We start from the raw sequence: 27016 nt of genomic DNA, 5'->3' as shown, positions 1-27016 counted from the left end.
GATATTGAGTTAATGGTTTAATAAACATGAACACCAATGGGTATATGGTAGATTTTTACACAGTGCGATATGGTAGCCATCCTGAATAGACACGTATTCCAGGCTCTCTCTTACCGCTGTTATTTTCTCGTTATAATAATACGTCAATGAGTACACAACACTAGGACTGCAAATTAAAAATTGATCCTGAAAAAGAAACACATATAAGTAAACAAGTGTTACTAAAATAAATAGATAATATTCCTCGTTTCTGGGCTGGAAGCTTTGGTATATCATACATGTAGTTTTACACCTCACGAGATTCTGTTTTGTTTGTTTTTTTCAAAACAAATGCTTTCCCGTCAGAACGTTAAATGATATAATCTGATTGGTCAATATTGAGTAAAAATATTAAAAGTGTTATTTATTTACACTAGGGTGTAACACATATATATTTTTACCTTAAAAACTGAATACTTCAATATTATATAAGTGTTCTTGGTTTTAAATAAGAATAGTACAGAACATATGCTGATATAAAGCTTTAACGGTAAGTAGTGGTAGCTAAACAGGAGTTCTAAAAGACAAATAACAGTAACATATTATGTACTATTGAAAATGATTATTTGAATACATCACAGTTTAAACATAACTAGAGTTATACCTGATCAATAGTAGCTATGGAGGAGTAGACACGTGAACATTATAACGAGATTCTAATGAGAAATAAATAGTAACAAATGTCTTGTTGACAAATGGTCACATTAACAAAAGTTTAAAGTGGCGATTGACAATTTTATAATAAGATGTAACCCGCGAAAATGTGATATAATAGTGAGGTTTAAGAAAACTCAATGTCATTTTAACAAAGTTTTTTTTTTATGTTAACACATTGTAACAGTATAAAAGATTCGCTGTAAAATGCTGGCAATATAATAACAATAAGAGTATGCATGGTTATATGACTACTAAGAGGTTTGGTCGTTAATAGACTTATGGAAGGGACAATAACGGGAAACGGAAACTATTGGCCGGAGATAGAAACTTACAGGGATATATTACGAACGCTATTGGCCGGAGATAGAAACTTACAGGGATATGTTACGGAAACTATTGGCCGGAGATAGAAACTTACAGGGATATATTACGGACACTATAGGCCGGAGATAGAAACTTACAGGGATATATTACGGACGCTATTGGCCGGAGATAGAAACATACAGGGATATATTACGAACGCTATTGGCCGGAGATAGAAACATACAGGGATATATTACGGACGCTATTAGCCGGAGATTGAAACTAACAGGGATATATTACGGACGCTATTGGCATGAGAGAGAAACATACAGGGATATATTACGGACGCTATTGGTCGGAGTTAGAAACTTACAGGGATATATTACGGACGCTATTGGCCGGAGAGAGAAACATACAGGGATATAATATGGACGCTATTGGTCGGAGATAGAACTGAGATCTTACCATCCACCCAGGTACGCTTACTTTGGCCAAACTCGCTATGGATGTCACAGCGACACGACGCCTTATTGTAGACCGTCCCAGGGGCGCACTTCATCGTCACCCAGCGTCCGACCGCGTACTGCTGGTAATATCTTGGGCCGTCGGGGGATGTCTTCATTCCAGTACATTCTGGTGACAAACAATGTATTAACTCTTATGGATTATCTATGTCTATATGTATAAAGATATTTTATTCGATTTATTATAATATAATAGTTAGCCTTTTTTTCAAAATTGACAAACATTACATTGCACAGTCCTATAAAGTTATATGTGCCATACTTGTCGTACTGACCAATCCGGTCTTTTTATATATGATTTACCACAGTCAACATGTTGATATTTATAATCCTTACAATGCACAGGTTTTACATTTACACGAACAAATAATATCTCAAAATGATATTGTTCAGTACTGCCAAAATCACCATATCTACATCTACAGCGTAGTGAAATGATACCATACGGTCAGACCATGAACACATTTTCTTTTCTGCAGTGTAGTGCTAGAAGTATTTGCAAAGTTACTTTTTCATGTATATCTTAATTTTATTTAGGCATAAAAACAAGAAAATTTACAATGTATAAATTCTGCACTGTAACTAATGTTTGTAAGACATCATATATATTTTCTGTCCATTTTTTATAACTTTTTAGAACCCTAATCTTTTGTAGTTTTATGTACTGATGAGATTATATTAAAATGTTCGCCTAGTTATGTATGGTACATATAACTTTACACAATATTACGACATACTTGGTCGTGAATACAAAGTCTTCAATTTCTCTATGTGGCACAGACCTCTGTACATATGCAATTTAGTAAACAATCACATGTGTATTAGATATAACAACATGCATCATTTGTATATATATTATTAGGAACAAACTTATTCCGTGCTAATCATGTTAATGAAAGGCTTGTTTCCAAGAGAGCTACATCTGGACACAAATTTATCTCACAGTTATCTTTCTTGAACCTTGCTATTACCCAAATCATGTTATACTCGACTGATTTCTGTCGTGAGATTTATCTCCTCTATATTAGAGGACTTCAACTACGCCGACTAGTAACGAGGCACGGAAACGTTTAAAGTGATAACAAAACCTAGAAGTCAAACTAGTTAACGAAGTATGGAGACACATATGAAGATATGTGTACTGCAGCAAGACAAACTAGTTAACGAGGTATGGAGACACATCAAGACAAACTAGTTAACGTGGTATGGAGACACATCAAGACCTGTGTACTGCAGCAAGACAAACTAGTTAACGAGGTATGGAGACACACATCAAGACCTGTGTACTGCAGCAAGACAAACTAGTTAACGTGGTATGGAGACACATCAAGACCTGTGTACTGCAGCAAGACAAACTAGTTAACGTGGTATGGAGACACACATCAAGACCTGTGTACTGCAGCAAGACAAAGTAAATAACGTGGTATGGAGACACACATCAAGACCTGTGTACTGCAGCAAGACAAACTAGTTAACGTGTATGGGACAGACAAACAAACTAGTTAACGTGGTATGGAGACACATCAAGACCTGTGTACTACAGCAAGACAAACTAGTTAACGTGGTATGGAGAAACACATCAAGACCTGTGTACTACAGCAAGACAAACTAGTTAACGTGGTATGGAGACACATCAAGACCTGTGTACTGCAGCAAGACAAACTAGATAACGTGGGTATGGAGACACATCAAGACCTGTGTACTGCAGCAAGACAAACTAGTTAACGAGGTATGGAGACACACATCAAGACCTGTGTACTGCAGCAAGACAAACTAGATAACGTGGGATGGAGACACACATCAAGACCTGTGTACTGCAGCAAGACAAACTAGTTAACGTGGTATGGAGACACATCAAGACCTGTGTACTACAGCAAGACAAACTAGTTAACGTGGTATGGAGACACATCAAGACCTGTGTACTGCAGCAAGACAAACTAGTTAACGTGGTATGGAGACACATCAAGACCTGTGTACTGCAGCAAGACAAACTAGTTAACGTGGTATGGAGACACATCAAGACCTGTGTACTGCAGCAAGACAAACTAGTTAACGTGGTATGGAGACACACATCAAGACCTGTGTACTGCAGCAAGACAAACTAGTTAACGTGGTATGGGGAAACACATCAAGACCTGTGTACTGCAGCAAGACAAACTAGTTAACGTGGTATGGAGACACATCAAGACCTGTGTACTGCAGCAAGACAAACTAGTTAACGTGGTATGGAGACACATCAAGACCTGTGTACTGCAGCAAGACAAACTAGTTAACGTGGTATGGAGAAACACATCAAGACCTGTGTACTGCAGCAAGACAAACTAGTTAACGTGGTATGGAGACACATCAAGACCTGTGTACTGCAGCAAGACAAACTAGTTAACGTGGTATGGAGACACATCAAGACCTGTGTACTGCAGCAAGACAAACTAGTTAACGTGGTATGGAGACACACATCAAGACCTGTGTACTACAGCAAGACAAACTAGTTAACGTGGTATGGAGACACACATCAAGACCTGTGTACTGCAGCAAGACAAACTAGTTAACGTGGTATGGGGACACACATCAAGACCTGTGTACTGCAGCAAGACAAACTAGTTAACGTGGTATGGAGACACATCAAGACCTGTGTACTGCAGCAAGACAAACTAGTTAACGTGGTATGGAGACACACATCAAGACCTGTGTACTGCAGCAAGACAAACTAGTTAACGTGGTATGGAGACACATCAAGACCTGTGTACTGCAGCAAGACAAACTAGTTAACGTGGTATGGAGACACACATCAAGACCTGTGTACTGTAGCAAGACAAAGTAAATAACGTGGTATGGAGACACACATCAAGACCTGTGTACTGCAGCAAGACAAACTAGTTAACGTGGTATGGAGACACATCAAGACCTGTGTACTGCAGCAAGACAAACTAGTTAACGAGGTATGGAGACACATCAAGACCTGTGTATTGCAGCAAGACAAAGTAAATAACGTGTTATGGAGACACATCAAGACCTGTGTATACTGCAGCAAGACAAATAGTTAACGTGGTATGGAGACACATCAAGACCTGTGTACTGTAGCAAGACAAACTAGTTAACGTGGTATGGAGACACATCAAGACCTGTGTACTGCAGCAAGACAAACTAGTTAACGTGGTATGGAGACACATCAAGACCTGTGTACTGCAGCAAGACAAACTAGTTAACGTGGTATGGAGACACATCAAGACCTGTGTACTGCAGCAAGACAAACTAGTTAACGTGGTATGGAGACACATCAAGACCTGTGTACTGCAGCAAGACAAACTAGTTAACGTGGTATGGAGACACATCAAGACCTGTGTACTGCAGCAAGACAAACTAGTTAACGTGGTATGGAGACACATCAAGACCTGTGTACTGCAGCAAGACAAACTAGTTAACGTGGTATGGAGACACATCAAGACCTGTGTACTGCAGCAAGACAAACTAGTTAACGTGGTATGGAGACACACATCAAGACCTGTGTACTGCAGCAAGACAAACTAGTTAACGTGGTATGGAGACACATCAAGACCTGTGTACTGCAGCAAGACAAACTAGTTAACGTGGTATGGAGACACATCAAGACCTGTGTACTGCAGCAAGACAAACTAGTTAACGTGGTATGGAGACACACATCAAGACCTGTGTACTGCAGCAAGACAAACTAGTTAACGTGGTATGGAGACACATCAAGACCTGTGTACTGCAGCAAGACAAACTAGTTAACGTGGTATGGAGACACATCAAGACCTGTGTACTGCAGCAAGACAAACTAGTTAACGTGGTATGGAGACACACATCAAGACCTGTGTACTGCAGCAAGACAAACTAGTTAACGTGGTATGGAGACACATCAAGACCTGTGTACTGCAGCAAGACAAACTAGTTAACGTGGTATGGAGACACATCAAGACCTGTGTACTGCAGCAAGACAAACTAGTTAAACGTGGTATGGAGACACATCAAGACCTGTGTACTGCAGCAAGACAAACTAGTTAACGTGGTATGGAGACACATCAAGACCTGTGTACTGCAGCAAGACAAACTAGTTAACGTGGTATGGAGACACATCAAGACCTGTGTACTGCAGCAAGACAAACTAGTTAACGTGGTATGGAGACACACATCAAGACCTGTGTACTGCAGCAAGACAAACTAGTTAACGTGGTATGGAGACACATCAAGACCTGTGTACTGCAGCAAGACAAACTAGTTAACGTGGTATGGAGACACATCAAGACCTGTGTACTGCAGCAAGACAAACTAGTTAACGTGGTATGGAGACACATCAAGACCTGTGTACTGCAGCAAGACAAACTAGTTAACGTGGTATGGAGACACATCAAGACCTGTGTACTGCAGCAAGACAAACTAGTTAACGTGGTATGGAGACACATCAAGACCTGTGTACTGCAGCAAGACAAAGTAAATAACGTGTTATGGAGACACATCAAGACCTGTGTACTGCAGCAAGACAAACTAGTTAACGAGGTATGGAGACACATCAAGACCTGTGTACTGCAGCAAGACAAACTAGTAACGTGGTATGGAGACACATCAAGACCTGTGTACTGCAGCAAGACAAACTAGTTAACGTGGTATGGAGACACATCAAGACCTGTGTACTGCAGCAAGACAAACTAGTTAACGTGGTATGGAGACACATCAAGACCTGTGTACTGCAGCAAGACAAACTAGTTAACGTGGTATGGAGACACATCAAGACCTGTGTACTGCAGCAAGACAAACTAGTTAACGTGGTATGGAGACACATCAAGACCTGTGTACTGCAGCAAGACAAACTAGTTAACGTGGTATGGAGACACATCAAGACCTGTGTACTGCAGCAAGACAAACTAGTTAACGTGGTATGGAGACACATCAAGACCTGTGTACTGCAGCAAGACAAAACTAGTTAACGTGGTATGGAGACACATCAAGACCTGTGTACTACAGCAAGACAAACTAGTTAACGTGGTATGGAGACACATCAAGACCTGTGTACTGCAGCAAGACAAACTAGTTAACGTGGTATGGAGACACACATCAAGACCTGTGTACTGCAGCAAGACAAACTAGTTAACGTGGTATTGGAGACGTCAAGACCTGTGTACTGCAGCAAGACAAACTATTAACGTGGTATGGAGACACATCAAGACCTGTGTACTACAGCAAGACAAACTAATTAACGTGGTATGGAGATGGTGTACAATGGAGACAATCAAGACCTGTGTACTGCAGCAAGACAAACTAGTTAACGTGGTATGGAGACACATCAAGACCTGTGTACTGCAGCAAGACAAACTAGTTAACGTGGTATGGAGACACATCAAGACCTGTGTACTGCAGCAAGACAAACTAGTGAACGGGGTATGGAGACACATCAAGACCTGTGTACTGCAGCAAGACAAACTAGTTAACGTGGTATGGGGACACATCAAGACCTGTATACTGTAGGAAGACACGCTAGTTAACGAGGGTTATGATGCAGAATCTCCACAAGAAAACAATTCGTCTAAGCACTCTCAAATATCGAATTGAGGTGTGGTCCTTGTAGAAAATGTGGGTATTTCAAACATTGGTTAAAAAACTAGAGGAGGAACAATTTCAATAATTCTGCAGGAAAGGTATTCTTAGTTGGATTTCGTATAACATACAATCAAAGTGGAATGTTGCTTGTTTAGCTTTTGTATGTCTTTTTTGTTTAATCTTATTTTCAACATTGACAAAATCTCCTCACGATACAATTAGTTATTGTGACTTTCAATGATGTAGAACTAATGAGGAATTAATGATAAATATACTCTGTGGAAGACTAACCGTCAGGAGGGAAGGCGCATGCGCAGTCAACTTCACTGAAAATCAATCTGTCAGGGCATTTTCGTTCAAATCGTTTCCCAAATGATTCCCTGTGGTAGTACATGTTGGGACTCTCGTGTCGCTCCAGGGGACAGTTTCCATAGTTCCCGATGTTGTTGATGTTATTGATGTTGTCCATTGTATCGATGGTATTTGTGTCAAAGATATTGTTGCTATTGTCGATGTTTGTGAGAAGAGGAGCGTTGATAACTGGATTGAGAACAAGGAGAGTTTTAGTTAATATATGACTATACCAATACAATAGAAGGAAACAAAACAACGAAGTATAACGAAGTCATCATCGACATTAGCATTTGTCTTCATTAAATATTAACAGAACATATAGTGGAATGGAGACTTCTGAAATATCAAAGGGTGGGTCCAGATGCCTGGACGCATTTTCTATCTGATCGACAACTTTAACATATCAACGGTCTTATCACACTTTTCCCATCTATTTTAAAACGGAGATTCGAAAACCATACAAGAAGCCTGTATAAGTTTGGTAAGTAAATCATTGTTGCAGTCTTTGCATGTAAACTTTGACAACTGACATTTCTATGGCCACATAAGGAAGTTGTTTTTGCAGCTTTATACCTTAATTTCTACAGTAGAGATGTAAAATGGAGAAAATGCTGTAAACAGATACGATTTCGCGCATATGAATCTCTATTGCTGAATGTTCCACCAAATTTGATAACTAGTCACCGACTAATTTCAGTCCGGCTTAAATTTTGCCCTTTCTATTTCAGAAATCGCTCTCGAAAAGCCAATAGACCCCATACCATCATCGTCGTTCGGTATGTTTATATTGAGTGAATATGTTGTAACTAATTATAAAGATAATACAATTTCACGTAGCCAGGCCAAGTTTAAATTGTGATACCTTTGACCCCATCCTATAACAATACAATAGTACCGTAATACCTACACTGTGTACCCTCTTGTCCTTCCATCTTGTTATAACAATACAATAGTACCGTAATACCTACACTGTGTACCCTCTTGTCCTTCCATCTTGTTATAACAATACAATAGTACCGTAATACCTACACTGTGTACCCTCTTGTCCTTCCATCCTATAACAATACAATAGTACCGTAATACCTACGCTGTGTACCCTCTTGTTCTTCCATCCTATAACAATACAATAGTACCGTAATACCTACACTGTGTACCCTCTTGTACTTCCATCTATAACAATACAATAGTACCGTAATACCTACACTGTGTACCCTCTTGTCCTTCCATCCTTATAACAATACAATAGTACCGTAATACCTACACTGTGTACCCTCTTGTCCTTCCATCTTGTATAACAATACAATAGTACCGTAATACCTACACTGTGTACCCTCTTGTCCTTCCATCTTGTTATAACAATACAATAGTACCGTAATACCTACACTGTGTACCCTCTTGTCCTTCCATCTTGTTATAAACAATACAATAGTACCGTAATACCTACACTGTGTACCCTCTTGTCCCTTCCATCTTGTTATAACAATACAATAGTACCGTAATACCTACACTGTGTACCCTCTTGTCCTTCCATCTTGTTATAACAATACAATAGTACCGTAATACCTACACTGTGTACCCTCTTGTCCTTCCATCCCTGTTATAACAATACAATAGTACCGTAATACCTACACTGTGTACCCTCTTGTCCTTCCATCTTGTTATAACAATACAATAGTACCGTAATACCTACACTGTGTACCCTCTTGTCCTTCCATCTTGTTATAACAATACAATAGTACCGTAATACCTACACTGTGTACCCTCTTGTCCTTCCATCTTGTTATAACAATACAATAGTACCGTAATACCTACACTGTGTACCCTCTTGTCCTTCCATCTTGTTATAACAATACAATAGTACCGTAATACCTACACTGTGTACCCTCTTGTCCTTCCATCTTGTTATAACAATACAATAGTACCGTAATACCTACACTGTGTACCCTCTTGTCCCTTCCATCTTGTTATAACAATAACAATAGTACCGTAATACCTACACTGTGTACCCTCTTGTCCTTCCATCTTGTTATAACAATACAATAGTACCGTAATACCTACACTGTGTACCCTCTTGTCCCTTCCATCTTGTTATAACAATACAATAGTACCGTAATACCTACACTGTGTACCCTCTTGTCCTTCCATCTTGTTATAACAATACAATAGTACCGTAATACCTACACTGTGTACCCTCTTGTCCTTCCATCTTGTTATAACAATACAATAGTACCGTAATACCTACACTGTGTACCCTCTTGTCCTTCCATCATTTGTTATAACAATACAATAGTACCGTAATACCTACACTGTGTACCCTCTTGTCCTTCCATCATGTTATAACAATACAATAGTACCGTAATACCTACACTGTGTAATCTTGTCCTTCCATCTTGTTATAACAATACAATAGTACCGTAATACCTACACTGTGTACCCTCTTGTCCTTCCATCTTGTTATAACAATACAATAGTACCGTAATACCTACACTGTGTACCCTCTTGTCCTTCCATCCTTTGTTATAACAATACAATAGTACCGTAATACCTACACTGTGTACCCTCTTGTCCTTCCATCTTGTTATAACAATACAATAGTACCGTAATACCTACACTGTGTACCCTCTTGTCCTTCCATCTTGTTATAACAATACAATAGTACCGTAATACCTACACTGTGTACCCTCTTGTCCTTCCATCTTGTTATAACAATACAATAGTACCGTAATACCTACACTGTGTACCCTCTTGTCCTTCCATCTTGTTATAACAATACAATAGTACCGTAATACCTACACTGTGTACCCTCTTGTCCTACCATTCCATTTTGTTATAACAATACAATAGTACCGTAATACCTACACTGTGTACCCTCTTGTCCTTCCATCTTGTTTATAACAATACAATAGTACCGTAATACCTACACTGTGTACCCTCTTGTCCTTCCATCTTGTTATAACAATACAATAGTACCGTAATACCTACACTGTGTACCCTCTTGTCCTCCATCTTGTTATAACAATACAATAGTACCGTAATACCTACACTGTGTACCCTCTTGTCCTTCCATCTTGTTATAACAATACAATAGTACCGTAATACCTACACTGTGTACCCTCTTGTCCTTCCATCTTGTTATAACAATACAATAGTACCGTAATACCTACACTGTGTACCCTCTTGTCCTTCCATTTTGTTATAACAATACAATAGTACCGTAATACCTACACTGTGTACCCTCTTGTCCTTCCATCCTATAACAATACAATAGTACCGTAATACCTACACTGTGTACCCTCTTGTCCTTCCATCTTGTTATAACAATACAATAGTACCGTAATACCTACACTGTGTACCCTCTTGTCCTTCCATCTTGTTATAACAATACAATAGTACCGTAATACCTACACTGTGTACCCTCTTGTCCTTCCATCTTGTTATAACAATACAATAGTACCGTAATACCTACACTGTGTACCCTCTTGTCCTTCCATCTTGTTATAACAATACAATAGTACCGTAATACCTACACTGTGTACCCTCTTGTCCTTCCATCTTGTTATAACAATACAATAGTACCGTAATACCTACACTGTGTACCCTCTTGTCCTTCCATCTTGTTATAACAATACAATAGTACCGTAATACCTACACTGTGTACCCTCTTGTCCTTCCATCTTGTTATAACAATACAATAGTACCGTAATACCTACACTGTGTACCCTCTTGTCCTTCCATCCTATAACAATACAATAGTACCGTAATACCTACACTGTGTACCCTCTTGTCCTTCCATCCATGTTATAACAATACAATAGTACCGTAATACCTACACTGTGTACCCTCTTGTCCTTCCATCTTTGTTATAACAATACAATAGTACCGTAATACCTACACTGTGTACCCTCTTGTCCTTCCATCTTTGTTATAACAATACAATAGTACCGTAATACCTACACTGTGTACCCTCTTGTCCTCCATCTTGTTATAACAATACAATAGTACCGTAATACCTACACTGTGTACCCTCTTGTCCTTCCATCTTGTTATAACAATACAATAGTACCGTAATACCTACACTGTGTACCCTCTTGTCCTTCCATCTTGTTATAACAATACAATAGTACCGTAATACCTACACTGTGTACCCTCTTGTCCTTCCATCTTGTTATAACAATACAATAGTACCGTAATACCTACACTGTGTACCCTCTTGTCCTTCCATCTTGTCCTTCCATCCTATAACAATACAATAGTACCGTAATACCTACACTGTGTACCCTCTTGTCCCTCCATCTTGTTATAACAATACAATAGTACCGTAATACCTACACTGTGTACCCTCTTGTCCTTCCATCTTGTTATAACAATACAATAGTACCGTAATACCTACACTGTGTACCCTCTTGTCCTTCCATCTTGTTATAACAATACAATAGTACCGTAATACCTACACTGTGTACCCTCTTGTCCTTCCATCTTGTTATAACAATACAATAGTACCGTAATACCTACACTGTGTACCCTCTTGTCCTTCCATCCTATAACAATACAATAGTACCGTAATACCTACACTGTGTACCCTCTTGTCCTTCCATCTTGTTATAACAATACAATAGTACCGTAATACCTACACTGTGTACCCTCTTGTCCTTCCATCCTATAACAATACAATAGTACCGTAATACCTACACTGTGTACCCTCTTGTCCTTCCATCTTGTTATAACAATACAATAGTACCGTAATACCTACACTGTGTACCCTCTTGTCCTTCCATCTTGTTATAACAATACAATAGTACCGTAATACCTACACTGTGTACCCTCTTGTCCTTCCATCTTGTTATAACAATACAATAGTACCGTAATACCTACACTGTGTACCCTCTTGTCCTTCCATCTTGTTATAACAATACAATAGTACCGTAATACCTACACTGTGTACCCTCTTGTCCTTCCATCTTGTTATAACAATACAATAGTACCGTAATACCTACACTGTGTACCCTCTTGTCCTTCCATCTTGTTATAACAATACAATAGTACCGTAATACCTACACTGTGTACCCTCTTGTCCTTCCATCTTGTTATAACAATACAATAGTACCGTAATACCTACACTGTGTACCCTCTTGTCCTTCCATCTTGTTATAACAATACAATAGTACCGTAATACCTACACTGTGTACCCTCTTGTCCTTCCATCTTATAACAATACAATAGTACCGTAATACCTACACTGTGTACCCTCTTGTCCTTCCATCTTGTTATAACAATACAATAGTACCGTAATACCTACACTGTGTACCCTCTTGTCCTTCCATCTTGTTATAACAATACAATAGTACCGTAATACCTACACTGTGTACCCTCTTGTCCTTCCATCTTGTTATAACAATACAATAGTACCGTAATACCTACACTGTGTACCCTCTTGTCCTTCCATCTTGTTATAACAATACAATAGTACCGTAATACCTACACTGTGTACCCTCTTCTGTCCTTCCATCCTACACTGTGTACCTAACAATACAATAGTACCGTAATACCTACACTGTGTACCCTCTTGTCCTTCCATCTTGTTATAACAATACAATAGTACCGTAATACCTACACTGTGTACCCTCTTGTCCCTTCCATCTTGTTATAACAATACAATAGTACCGTAATACCTACACTGTGTACCCTCTTGTCCTTCCATCTTGTTATAACAATACAATAGTACCGTAATACCTACACTGTGTACCCTCTTGTCCTTCCATCTTGTTATAACAATACAATAGTACCGTAATACCTACACTGTGTACCCTCTTGTCCTTCCATCTTGTTATAACAATACAATAGTACCGTAATACCTACACTGTGTACCCTCTTGTCCTTCCATCTTGTTATAACAATACAATAGTACCGTAATACCTACACTGTGTACCCTCTTGTCCTTCCATCCTATAACAATACAATAGTACCGTAATACCTACACTGTGTACCCTCTTGTCCTTCCATCTTGTTATAACAATACAATAGTACCGTAATACCTACACTGTGTACCCTCTTGTCCTTCCATCTTGTTATAACAATACAATAGTACCGTAATACCTACACTGTGTACCCTCTTGTCCTTCCATCTTGTTATAACAATACAATAGTACCGTAATACCTACACTGTGTACCCTCTTGTCCCTTCCATCTTGTTATAACAATACAATAGTACCGTAATACCTACACTGTGTACCCTCTTGTCCTTCCATCTTGTAATAACAATACAATAGTACCGTAATACCTACACTGTGTACCCTCTTGTCCTTCCATCTTGTTATAACAATACAATAGTACCGTAATACCTACACTGTGTACCCTCTTGTCCTTCCATTTTGTTATAACAATACAATAGTACCGTAATACCTACACTGTGTACCCTCTTGTCCTTCCATTTTGTTATAACAATACAATAGTACCGTAATACCTACACTGTGTACCCTCTTGTCCCTCCATCTTGTTATAACAATACAATAGTACCGTAATACCTACACTGTGTACCCTCTTGTCCTTCCATCTTGTTATAACAATACAATAGTACCGTAATACCTACACTGTGTACCCTCTTGTCCTTCCATCTTGTTATAACAATACAATAGTACCGTAATACCTACACTGTGTACCCTCTTGTCCTTCCATCTTGTTATAACAATACAATAGTACCGTAATACCTACACTGTGTACCCTCTTGTCCCTCCATCTTGTTATAACAATACAATAGTACCGTAATACCTACACTGTGTACCCTCTTGTCCTTCCATCTTGTTATAACAATACAATAGTACCGTAATACCTACACTGTGTACCCTCTTGTCCCACATTCCATCTTGTTATAACAATACAATAGTACCGTAATACCTACACTGTGTACCCTCTTGTCCTTCCATCTTGTTATAAACAATACAATAGTACCGTAATACCTACACTGTGTACCCTCTTGTCCTTCCATCTTGTTATAACAATACAATAGTACCGTAATACCTACACTGTGTACCCTCTTGTCCTTCCATCTTGTTATAACAATACAATAGTACCGTAATACCTACACTGTGTACCCTCTTGTCCTTCCATCCTATAACAATACAATAGTACCGTAATACCTACACTGTGTACCCTCTTGTCCTTCCATCTTGTTATAACAATACAATAGTACCGTAATACCTACACTGTGTACCCTCTTGTCCCTCCATCTTGTTATAACAATACAATAGTACCGTAATACCTACACTGTGTACCCTCTTGTCCTTCCATCCTATAACAATACAATAGTACCGTAATACCTACACTGTGTACCCTCTTGTCCTTCCATCTTGTTATAACAATACAATAGTACCGTAATACCTACACTGTGTACCCTCTTGTCCTTCCATCTTGTTATAACAATACAATAGTACCGTAATACCTACACTGTGTACCCTCTTGTCCTTCCATCTTGTTATAACAATACAATAGTACCGTAATACCTACACTGTGTACCCTCTTGTCCTTCCATCTTGTTATAACAATACAATAGTACCGTAATACCTACACTGTGTACCCTCTTGTCCCTCCATCTTGTTATAACAATACAATAGTACCGTAATACCTACACTGTGTACCCTCTTGTCCTTCCATCTTGTTATAACAATACAATAGTACCGTAATACCTACACTGTGTACCCTCTTGTCCTTCCATCTTGTTATAACAATACAATAGTACCGTAATACCTACACTGTGTACCCTCTTGTCCTTCCATCTTGTTATAACAATACAATAGTACCGTAATACCTACACTGTGTACCCTCTTGTCCTTCCATCTTGTTATAACAATACAATAGTACCGTAATACCTACACTGTGTACCCTCTTGTCCTTCCATCTTGTTATAACAATACAATAGTACCGTAATACCTACACTGTGTACCCTCTTGTCCTTCCATCTTGTTATAACAATACAATAGTACCGTAATACCTACACTGTGTACCCTCTTGTCCTTCCATCTTGTTATAACAATACAATAGTACCGTAATACCTACACTGTGTACCCTCTTGTCCTTCCATCTTGTTATAACAATACAATAGTACCGTAATACCTACACTGTGTACCCTCTTGTCCTTCCATCTTGTTATAACAATACAATAGTACCGTAATACCTACACTGTGTACCCTCTTGTCCTTCCATCTTGTTATAACAATACAATAGTACCGTAATACCTACACTGTGTACCCTCTTGTCCTTCCATCTTGTTATAACAATACAATAGTACCGTAATACCTACACTGTGTACCCTCTTGTCCTTCCATCTTGTTATAACAATACAATAGTACCGTAATACCTACACTGTGTACCCTCTTGTCCTTCCATCTTGTTATAACAATACAATAGTACCGTAATACCTACACTGTGTACCCTCTTGTCCTTCCATCTTGTTATAACAATACAATAGTACCGTAATACCTACACTGTGTACCCTCTTGTCCTTCCATCTTGTTATAACAATACAATAGTACCGTAATACCTACACTGTGTACCCTCTGTCCTTCCATCTTGTTATAACAATACAATAGTACCGTAATACCTACACTGTGTACCCTCTTGTCCTTCCATCTTGTTATAACAATACAATAGTACCGTAATACCTACACTGTGTACCCTCTTGTCCTCCATCTTGTATAACAATACAATAGTACCGTAATACTACACTGTGTACCCTCTTGTCCTTCCATCTTGTTATAACAATACAATAGTACCGTAATACCTACACTGTGTACCCTCTTGTCCTTCCATCTTGTTATAACAATACAATAGTACCGTAATACCTACACTGTGTACCCTCTTGTCCTTCCATCTTGTTATAACAATACAATAGTACCGTTAATACCTACACTGTGTACCCTCTTGTCCTTCCATCTTGTGTACCGTAATACCTACACTGTGTACCCTCTTGTCCTTCCATCTTGTTATAACAATACAATAGTACCGTAATACCTACACTGTGTACCCTCTTGTCCTTCCATCTTGTTATAACAATACAATAGTACCGTAATACCTACACTGTGTACCCTCTGTCCTCCATCTTGTTATAACAATACAATAGTACCGTAATACCTACACTGTGTACCCTCTTGTCCTTCCATCTTGTTATAACAATACAATAGTACCGTAATACCTACACTGTGTACCCTCTTGTCCTTCCATCTTGTTATAACAATACAATAGTACCGTAATACCTACACTGTGTACCCTCTTGTCCTTCCATCTTGTTATAACAATACAATAGTACCGTAATACCTACACTGTGTACCCTCTTGTCCTTCATCTTGTTATAACAATACAATAGTACCGTAATACCTACACTGTGTACCCTCTTGTCCTTCCATCTTGTTATAACAATACAATAGTACCGTAATACCTACACTGTGTACCCTCTTGTCCTTCCATCTTGTTATAACAATACAATAGTACCGTAATACCTACACTGTGTACCCTCTTGTCCTTCCATCTTGTTATAACAATACAATAGTACCGTAATACCTACACTGTGTACCCTCTTGTCCTTCCATCTTGTTATAACAATACAATAGTACCGTAATACCTACACTGTGTACCCTCTTGTCCTTCCATCTTGTTATAACAATACAATAGTACCGTAATACCTACACTGTGTACCCTCTTGTCCTTCCATCCTCTGTTATAACAATACAATAGTACCGTAATACCTACACTGTGTACCCTCTTGTCCTCCATCTTGTTATAACAATTAGTACCGTTCCTACACTCCCTCTTGTCCTTCCATCTTGTTAAAACAATACAATAGTACCGTAATACCTACACTGTGTACCCTCTTGTCCTTCCATCTTGTTATAACAATACAATAGTACCGTAATACCTACACTGTGTACCCTCTTGTCCTTCCATCTTGTTATAACAATACAATAGTACCGTAATACCTACACTGTGTACCCTCTTGTCCTCCATCTTGTTATAACAATACAATAGTACCGTAATACCTACACTGTGTACCCTCTTGTCCTTCCATCTTGTTATAACAATACAATAGTACCGTAATACCTACACTGTGTACCCTCTTGTCCTTCCATCTTGTTATAACAATACAATAGTACCGTAATACCTACACTGTGTACCCTCTTGTCCCTCCATCTTGTTATAACAATACAATAGTACCGTAATACCTACACTACACTGTGTACCCTCTTGTCCTTAACATACAATAGTACAATACAATAGTACCGTAATACCTACACTGTGTACCTAACTTGTCCCTCGTTCCATCTTCTGTTATAACAATACAATAGTACCGTAATACCTACACTGTGTACCCTCTTGTCCTTCCATCCTATAACAATACAATAGTACCGTAATACCTACACTGTGTACCCTCTTGTCCTTCCATCTTGTTATAACAATACAATAGTACCGTAATACCTACACTGTGTACCCTCTTGTCCTTCCATCTTGTTATAACAATACAATAGTACCGTAATACCTACACTGTGTACCCTCTTGTCCTTCCATCTTGTTATAACAATACAATAGTACCGTAATACCTACACTGTGTACCCTCTTGTCCTTCCATCTTGTTATAACAATACAATAGTACCGTAATACCTACACTGTGTACCCTCTTGTCCTTCCATCTTGTTATAACAATACAATAGTACCGTAATACCTACACTGTGTACCCTCTTGTCCTTCCATCTTGTTATAACAATACAATAGTACCGTAATACCTACACTGTGTACCCTCTTGTCCTTCCATCTTGTTATAACAATACAATAGTACCGTAATACCTACACTGTGTACCCTCTTGTCCTTCCATCTTGTTATAACAATACAATAGTACCGTAATACCTACACTGTGTACCCTCTTGTCCTTCCATCTTGTTATAACAATACAATAGTACCGTAATACCTACACTGTGTACCCTCTTGTCCTTCCATCTTGTTATAACAATACAATAGTACCGTAATACCTACACTGTGTACCCTCTTGTCCTTCCATCTTGTTATAACAATACAATAGTACCGTAATACCTACACTGTGTACCCTCTTGTCCTTCCATCCTTGTTAACAATACAATAGTACCGTAATACCTACACTGTGTACCCTCTTGTCCTTCCATCTTGTTATAACAATACAATAGTACCGTAATACCTACACTGTGTACCCTCTTGTCCTTCCATCTTGTTATAACAATACAATAGTACCGTAATACCTACACTGTGTACCCTCTTGTCCTTCCATCTTGTTATAACAATACAATAGTACCGTAATACCTACACTGTGTACCCTCTTGTCCTTCCATCTTGTTATAACAATACAATAGTACCGTAATACCTACACTGTGTACCCTCTTGTCCTTCCATCTTGTTATAACAATACAATAGTACCTAATACCTACACTGTGTACCCTCTTGTCCTTCCATCTTGTTATAACAATACAATAGTACCGTAATACCTACACTGTGTACCCTCTTGTCCTTCCATCTTGTTATAACAATACAATAGTACCGTAATACCTACACTGTGTACCCTCTTGTCCTTCCATCTTGTTATAACAATACAATAGTACCGTAATACCTACACTGTGTACCCTCTTGTCCTTCCATCTTGTTATAACAATACAATAGTACCGTAATACCTACACTGTGTACCCTCTTGTCCTTCCATCTTGTTATAACAATACAATAGTACCGTAATACCTACACTGTGTACCCTCTTGTCCTTCCATCTTGTTATAACAATACAATAGTACCGTAATACCTACACTGTGTACCCTCTTGTCCCTCTTGTCCTTCCATCTTGTTATAACAATACAATAGTACCGTAATACCTACACTGTGTACCCTCTTGTCCTTCCATCTCCTATTAACAATACAATAGTACCGTAATACCTACACTGTGTACCCTCTTGTCCTTCCATCTTGTTATAACAATACAATAGTACCGTAATACCTACACTGTGTACCCTCTTGTCCTTCCATCTTGTTATAACAATACAATAGTACCGTAATACCTACACTGTGTACCCTCTTGTCCTTCCATCTTGTTATAACAATACAATAGTACCGTAATACCTACACTGTGTACCCTCTTGTCCTTCCATCTTGTTATAACAATACAATAGTACCGTAATACCTACACTGTGTACCCTCTTGTCCTTCCATCTTGTTATAACAATACAATAGTACCGTAATACCTACACTGTGTACCCTCTTGTCCTTCCATCTTGTTATAACAATACAATAGTACCGTAATACCTACACTGTGTACCCTCTTGTCCTTCCATCTTGTTATAACAATACAATAGTACCGTAATACCTACACTGTGTACCCTCTTGTCCTTCCATCTTGTTATAACAATACAATAGTACCGTAATACCTACACTGTGTACCCTCTTGTCCTTCCATCTTGTTATAACAATACAATAGTACCGTAATACCTACACTGTGTACCCTCTTGTCCTTCCATCTTGTTATAACAATACAATAGTACCGTAATACCTACACTGTGTACCCTCTTGTACACCACATGTCCTTCCATCTTGTTATAACAATACAATAGTACCGTAATACCTACACTGTGTACCCTCTTGTCCTTCCATCTTGTTATAACAATACAATAGTACCGTAATACCTACACTGTGTACCCTCTTGTCCTTCCATCTTGTTATAACAATACAATAGTACCGTAATACCTACACTGTGTACCCTCTTGTCCTTCCATCTTGTTATAACAATACAATAGTACCGTAATACCTACACTGTGTACCCTCTTGTCCTTCCATCTTGTTATAACAATACAATAGTACCGTAATACCTACACTGTGTACCCTCTTGTCCTTCCATCTTGTTATAACAATACAATAGTACCGTAATACCTACACTGTGTACCCTCTTGTCCCTCCATCTTGTTATAACAATACAATAGTACCGTAATACCTACACTGTGTACCCTCTTGTCCCTCCATCTTGTTATAACAATACAATAGTACCGTAATACCTACACTGTGTACCCTCTTGTCCTTCCATCTTGTTATAACAATACAATAGTACCGTAATACCTACACTGTGTACCCTCTTGTCCTTCCATCCTATAACAATACAATAGTACCGTAATACCTACACTGTGTACCCTCTTGTCCTTCCATCTTGTTATAACAATACAATAGTACCGTAATACCTACACTGTGTACCCTCTTGTCCTTCCATCTTGTTATAACAATACAATAGTACCGTAATACCTACACTGTGTACCCTCTTGTCCTTCCATCTTGTTATAACAATACAATAGTACCGTAATACCTACACTGTGTACCCTCTTGTCCTTCCATCTTGTTATAACAATACAATAGTACCGTAATACCTACACTGTGTACCCTCTTGTCCTTCCATCTTGTTATAACAATACAATAGTACCGTAATACCTACACTGTGTACCCTCTTGTCCTTCCATCTTGTTATAACAATACAATAGTACCGTAATACCTACACTGTGTACCCTCTTGTCCTTCCATCTTGTTATAACAATACAATAGTACCGTAATACCTACACTGTGTACCCTCTTGTCCTTCCATCTTGTTATAACAATACAATAGTACCGTAATACCTACACTGTGTACCCTCTTGTCCTTCCATCTTGTTATAACAATACAATAGTACCGTAATACCTACACTGTGTACCCTCTTGTCCTTCCATCTTGTTATAACAATACAATAGTACCGTAATACCTACACTGTGTACCCTCTTGTCCTTCCATCTTGTTATAACAATACAATAGTACCGTAATACCTACACTGTGTACCCTCTTGTCCTTCCATCTTGTTATAACAATACAATAGTACCGTAATACCTACACTGTGTACCCTCTTGTCCTTCCATCTTGTTATAACAATACAATAGTACCGTAATAATGTGTACCCTATCTTACAATACAATAGTACCGTAATACCTACACTGTGTACCCTCTTGTCCTTCCATCTTGTTATAACAATACAATAGTACCGTAATACCTACACTGTGTACCCTCTTGTCCTTCCATCTTGTTATAACAATACAATAGTACCGTAATACCTACACTGTGTACCCTCTTGTCCTTCCATCTTGTTATAACAATACAATAGTACCGTAATACCTACACTGTGTACCCTCTTGTCCTTCCATCTTGTTATAACAATACAATAGTACCGTAATACCTACACTGTGTACCCTCTTGTCCTTCCATCTTGTTATAACAATACAATAGTACCGTAATACCTACACTGTGTACCCTCTTGTCTCCATCTTTAACTACAATAGTACCGTAACTACCTTGTCCCTTTAACAATACAATAGTACCGTAATACCTACACTGTGTACCCTCTTGTCCTTCCATCTTGTTATAACAATACAATAGTACCGTAATACCTACACTGTGTACCCTCTTGTCCTTCCATCTTGTTATAACAATACAATAGTACCGTAATACCTACACTGTGTACCCTCTTGTCCTTCCATCTTGTTATAACAATACAATAGTACCGTAATACCTACACTGTGTACCCTCTTGTCCTTCCATCTTGTTATAACAATACAATAGTACCGTAATACCTACACTGTGTACCCTCTTGTCCTTCCATCCTTATAACAATACAATAGTACCGTAATACCTACACTGTGTACCCTCTTGTCCTTCCATCTTGTTATAACAATACAATAGTACCGTAATACCTACACTGTGTACCCTCTTGTCCTTCCATCTTGTTATAACAATACAATAGTACCGTAATACCTACACTGTGTACCCTCTTGTCCTTCCATCTTGTTATAACAATACAATAGTACCGTAATACCTACACTGTGTACCCTCTTGTCCTTCCATCTTGTTATAACAATACAATAGTACCGTAATACCTACACTGTGTACCCTCTTGTCCTTCCATCTTGTTATAACAATACAATAGTACCGTAATACCTACACTGTGTACCCTCTTGTCCTTCCATCTTGTTATAACAATACAATAGTACCGTAATACCTACACTGTGTACCCTCTTGTCCTTCCATCTTGTTATAACAATACAATAGTACCGTAATACCTACACTGTGTACCCTCTTGTCCTTCCATCTTGTTATAACAATACAATAGTACCGTAATACCTACACTGTGTACCCTCTTGTCCTTCCATCTTGTTATAACAATACAATAGTACCGTAATACCTACACTGTGTACCCTCTTGTCCTTCCATCTTGTTATAACAATACAATAGTACCGTAATACCTACACTGTGTACCCTCTTGTCCTTCCATCTTGTTATAACAATACAATAGTACCGTAATACCTACACTGTGTACCCTCTTGTCCTTCCATCTTGTTATAACAATACAATAGTACCGTAATACCTACACTGTGTACCCTCTTGTCACCACATGTCCTTCCATCTTGTTATAACAATACAATAGTACCGTAATACCTACACTGTGTACCCTCTTGTCCTTCCATCCTGTTATATAACAATACAATAGTACCGTAATACCTACACTGTGTACCCTCTTGTCCTTCCATCTTGTTATAACAATACAATAGTACCGTAATACCTACACTGTGTACCCTCTTGTCCTTCCATCTTGTTATAACAATACAATAGTACCGTAATACCTACACTGTGTACCCTCTTGTCCTTCCATCTTGTTATAACAATACAATAGTACCGTAATACCTACACTGTGTACCCTCTTGTCCTTCCATCCTATAACAATACAATAGTACCGTAATACCTACACTGTGTACCCTCTTGTCCTTCCATCTTGTTATAACAATACAATAGTACCGTAATACCTACACTGTGTACCCTCTTGTCCTTCCATCTTGTTATAACAATACAATAGTACCGTAATACCTACACTGTGTACCCTCTTGTCCTTCCATCTTGTTATAACAATACAATAGTACCGTAATACCTACACTGTGTACCCTCTTGTCCTTCCATTTTGTTATAACAATACAATAGTACCGTAATACCTACACTGTGTACCCTCTTGTCCTTCCATCTTGTTATAACAATACAATAGTACCGTAATACCTACACTGTGTACCCTCTTGTCCTTCCATCTTGTTATAACAATACAATAGTACCGTAATACCTACACTGTGTACCCTCTTGTCCTTCCATCTTGTTATAACAATACAATAGTACCGTAATACCTACACTGTGTACCCTCTTGTCCTTCCATCTTGTTATAACAATACAATAGTACCGTAATACCTACACTGTGTACCCTCTTGTCCTTCCATCTTGTTATAACAATACAATAGTACCGTAATACCTACACTGTGTACCCTCTTGTCCTTCCATCCTATAACAATACAATAGTACCGTAATACCTACACTGTGTACCCTCTTGTCCTTCCATCTTGTTATAACAATACAATAGTACCGTAATACCTACACTGTGTACCCTCTTGTCCTTCCATCCTATAACAATACAATAGTACCGTAATACCTACACTGTGTACCCTCTTGTCCTTCCATCCTATAACAATACAATAGTACCGTAATACCTACACTGTGTACCCTCTTGTCCTTCCATCTTGTTATAACAATACAATAGTACCGTAATACCTACACTGTGTACCCTCTTGTCCTTCCATCTTGTTATAACAATACAATAGTACCGTAATACCTACACTGTGTACCCTCTTGTCCTTCCATCTTGTTATAACAATACAATAGTACCGTAATACCTACACTGTGTACCCTCTTGTCCTTCCATCTTGTTATAACAATACAATAGTACCGTAATACCTACACTGTGTACCCTCTTGTCCTTCCATCTTGTTATAACAATACAATAGTACCGTAATACCTACACTGTGTACCCTCTTGTCCTTCCATCTTGTTATAACAATACAATAGTACCGTAATACCTACACTGTGTACCCTCTTGTCCTTCCATCTTGTTATAACAATACATACAATAGTACCGTAAATACCTACACTGTGTACCCTCTTGTCCTTCCATCTTGTATAACAATACAATAGTACCGTAATACCTACACTGTGTACCCTCTTGTCCCTCCATCTTGTTATAACAATACAATAGTACCGTAATACCTACACTGTGTACCCTCTTGTCCTTCCATCTTGTTATAACAATACAATAGTACCGTAATACCTACACTGTGTACCCTCTTGTCCTTCCATCTTGTTATAACAATACAATAGTACCGTAATACCTACACTGTGTACCCTCTTGTCCCTCCATCTTGTTATAACAATACAATAGTACCGTAATACCTACACTGTGTACCCTCTTGTCCTTCCATCTTGTTAAACGGCCATCTGGCCTGGGCCTGTTCTAGTCCTGCTGTCAGACTCGCCACAGACAGCCAAAGCAGTACGTAGAGTTCAAGAGACAACGTCATGGCATCAACGTGGCACAAGTGTGAAAAGATACTGTTTCGAGCAAATATCGCTGTTAAAAATAGACAAAGAAATATAATAATGCAAAAGACACGTATACATTATAATGTCCCTATGACATATGTGTAGTTTCGTATGTGTAGTTTATTATATGAAGTAACCACCATAGATTTGATATGTTTTAATCAGAGTAAATTTCCTCGTTTCTTTATCAAACATAAATACTAAACATCGACCTCCTATAACAATGTATAATCCGATGAAAATTATCGAAAAATAAGAGAATGTATAACAGCGATGATTAAGAGTTTTGATGTCGCATTGTTCATTTTGTGCTATGAGCATGATTTAACAAACGCCTTATCTAATATAAAAGGACCTGTGGCTGGGTATCATAAATAAAGACATCGGGATCGGCGATGATGTAAGTTTACAAGGGCAAGGTCATCATTAAAATGGATTTACCGAATCAATTTGGGTCATATATATAGTGCTTCATCAATGCAATAAATATATAGCCTACTATCCCACAGCATGACATTGATCTGTATCACAAACAAAAATTAGTTCAACAATATTTTATCACAAAATAGTACCAATTGGGGTCAAAGTTGTTCTGCGATATCCTAACATTAAAGCAGTTTTATAAATTATACAAAATGGTTTGACCACAAAATAGCATTTGGGTTATAAATAGATCTAAAAGTGATTCCACAATACATACATATATATATATATGTATCCTGAAACATGGTATTAAAGTCAATGATATTCACCATATCAGCAATGTCGATATATAATAATCAAATATTCCTTGATACGATATCGAGTGGATAAAACTGTACTTCAATACATTATCACAGCTATTATCATACTGTTCTCTATCGAAGTGGTTCTCTTATGTGAAGCGTTCTACAATGTAATACGCGCGGTTCATTTATAAATAGCAGTCAACGATTTGACCATCTGTCCAAGGAGACAACAGACGGATGTACATTGAGTTTTTGATAAATAGCAACACTCCTCACTACAAGCGTTATCGGCAGTAGGGATAGCGACATCCTTTATAATCTATTGGTTACTAACACTGTCGTTATATCCATCCCTGAACCCATGGCAAAACTGAAGTGATAGTCAGATATCCTTGCTACTGAAAACATTTTGGCGATATGCATTGTGTTATTTTATCCGCACTGATTTGACGATACTTATATGTAAGAACGTAATTTACTCTGTAAAACAAACTGTCTGTCGGATGTTTTAGAGGATGCAATACATATATAGCTCACATTGTCATAACCGGCTTTTGCCTCGGTAACTATAGTGATAAAGACATGATCATTATAATATGATATACCACTAGTAAATTGCTACTTTAGACAAAACTGTCATGCTTAAAACATATGTGTCCAAAAGATATATGATATTTATGTCTTGATGATCGAAAATGAAATCATTCTATAGGTTTTTTGTTTGTTTTTGTTTTTTAAAATTCCAAACAATATTAAGATATGAATATTTTGAAATCATGATTCATATAAGTTTTAAATAATGGTTGCTGTTTTCCTTATTTTATTATGAAAAGGATAGTTGAGTGTCTGTATCCAATGAGGCCAACAGAAACTTTAAATATATGATTTTAATGAGAATGGTGAACAAACAAGGATCTCTAAAAATACAAATAAGTGATTTTCTTCCATGAATTTGGCGTTACTTATAACATACATGGAGATAGTGTTAATAAATAATTAACATCGCTTGGGGCGCACGGGATTAGTAACACTTTTTACCCACCTTTTACACTCTCATTATTTAGGTTCCGAGAACTGAACGTGTTAGAAACACGTGTCTAATTAAATAGGCCCTAGAGTGAAAATGTTTAAACTTACCAGAAAGGAAATCCCTAGTCCATATATCAGAGTGAAAAACGAGTCATGATTCTTGACTAACTATAGGTGATGGCGAAAGACCCTTTTTCCGCGGTCACGATGTTTGATGGATGACCAGCTTGACCGTAAGTGGACAGGTTGGCTGTGACGACGATCGGCCGGAACAAAAAACTAGCGCACGTATTGTCAGGTGTAAACACTAGACATATTTCTGTAATTGGTTCCTAAGGTGGAGTCGAACATCTAACACGATGTT

General features: G+C 38.2%; 1 protein-coding gene across 2 annotated transcripts; it reads right to left on the bottom strand.

Moving 5' to 3' along the window:
• On the bottom strand, positions 1–27016 carry LOC138314151 (asparagine-rich protein-like). Of its 2 annotated transcripts, none has more exons than XM_069254327.1 (5): positions 26761–27016; positions 24750–24923; positions 7368–7616; positions 1486–1632; positions 1–186 (listed from the first exon to the last, which is right to left on the bottom strand). In XM_069254327.1, the coding sequence occupies exons 2-5, from the start codon at positions 24871–24873 to the stop codon at positions 161–163; spliced, it is 546 nt and encodes a 181-aa protein (XP_069110428.1). In that variant the 5' UTR covers positions 24874–24923; positions 26761–27016; the 3' UTR covers positions 1–160. The 2 variants fall into 2 exon arrangements, with proteins under 2 accessions (XP_069110428.1, XP_069110427.1); XM_069254326.1 differs by having other exon boundaries at positions 1465–1632; positions 26761–27008.

This window comes from Argopecten irradians, chromosome 2, assembly GCF_041381155.1.
Source record: "Argopecten irradians isolate NY chromosome 2, Ai_NY, whole genome shotgun sequence".
Lineage (NCBI taxonomy): Eukaryota > Metazoa > Mollusca > Bivalvia > Pectinida > Pectinidae > Argopecten > Argopecten irradians.
Note: the sequence above shows the minus strand (reverse complement) of the source record. Positions and strands in the feature narration are given on the sequence as shown.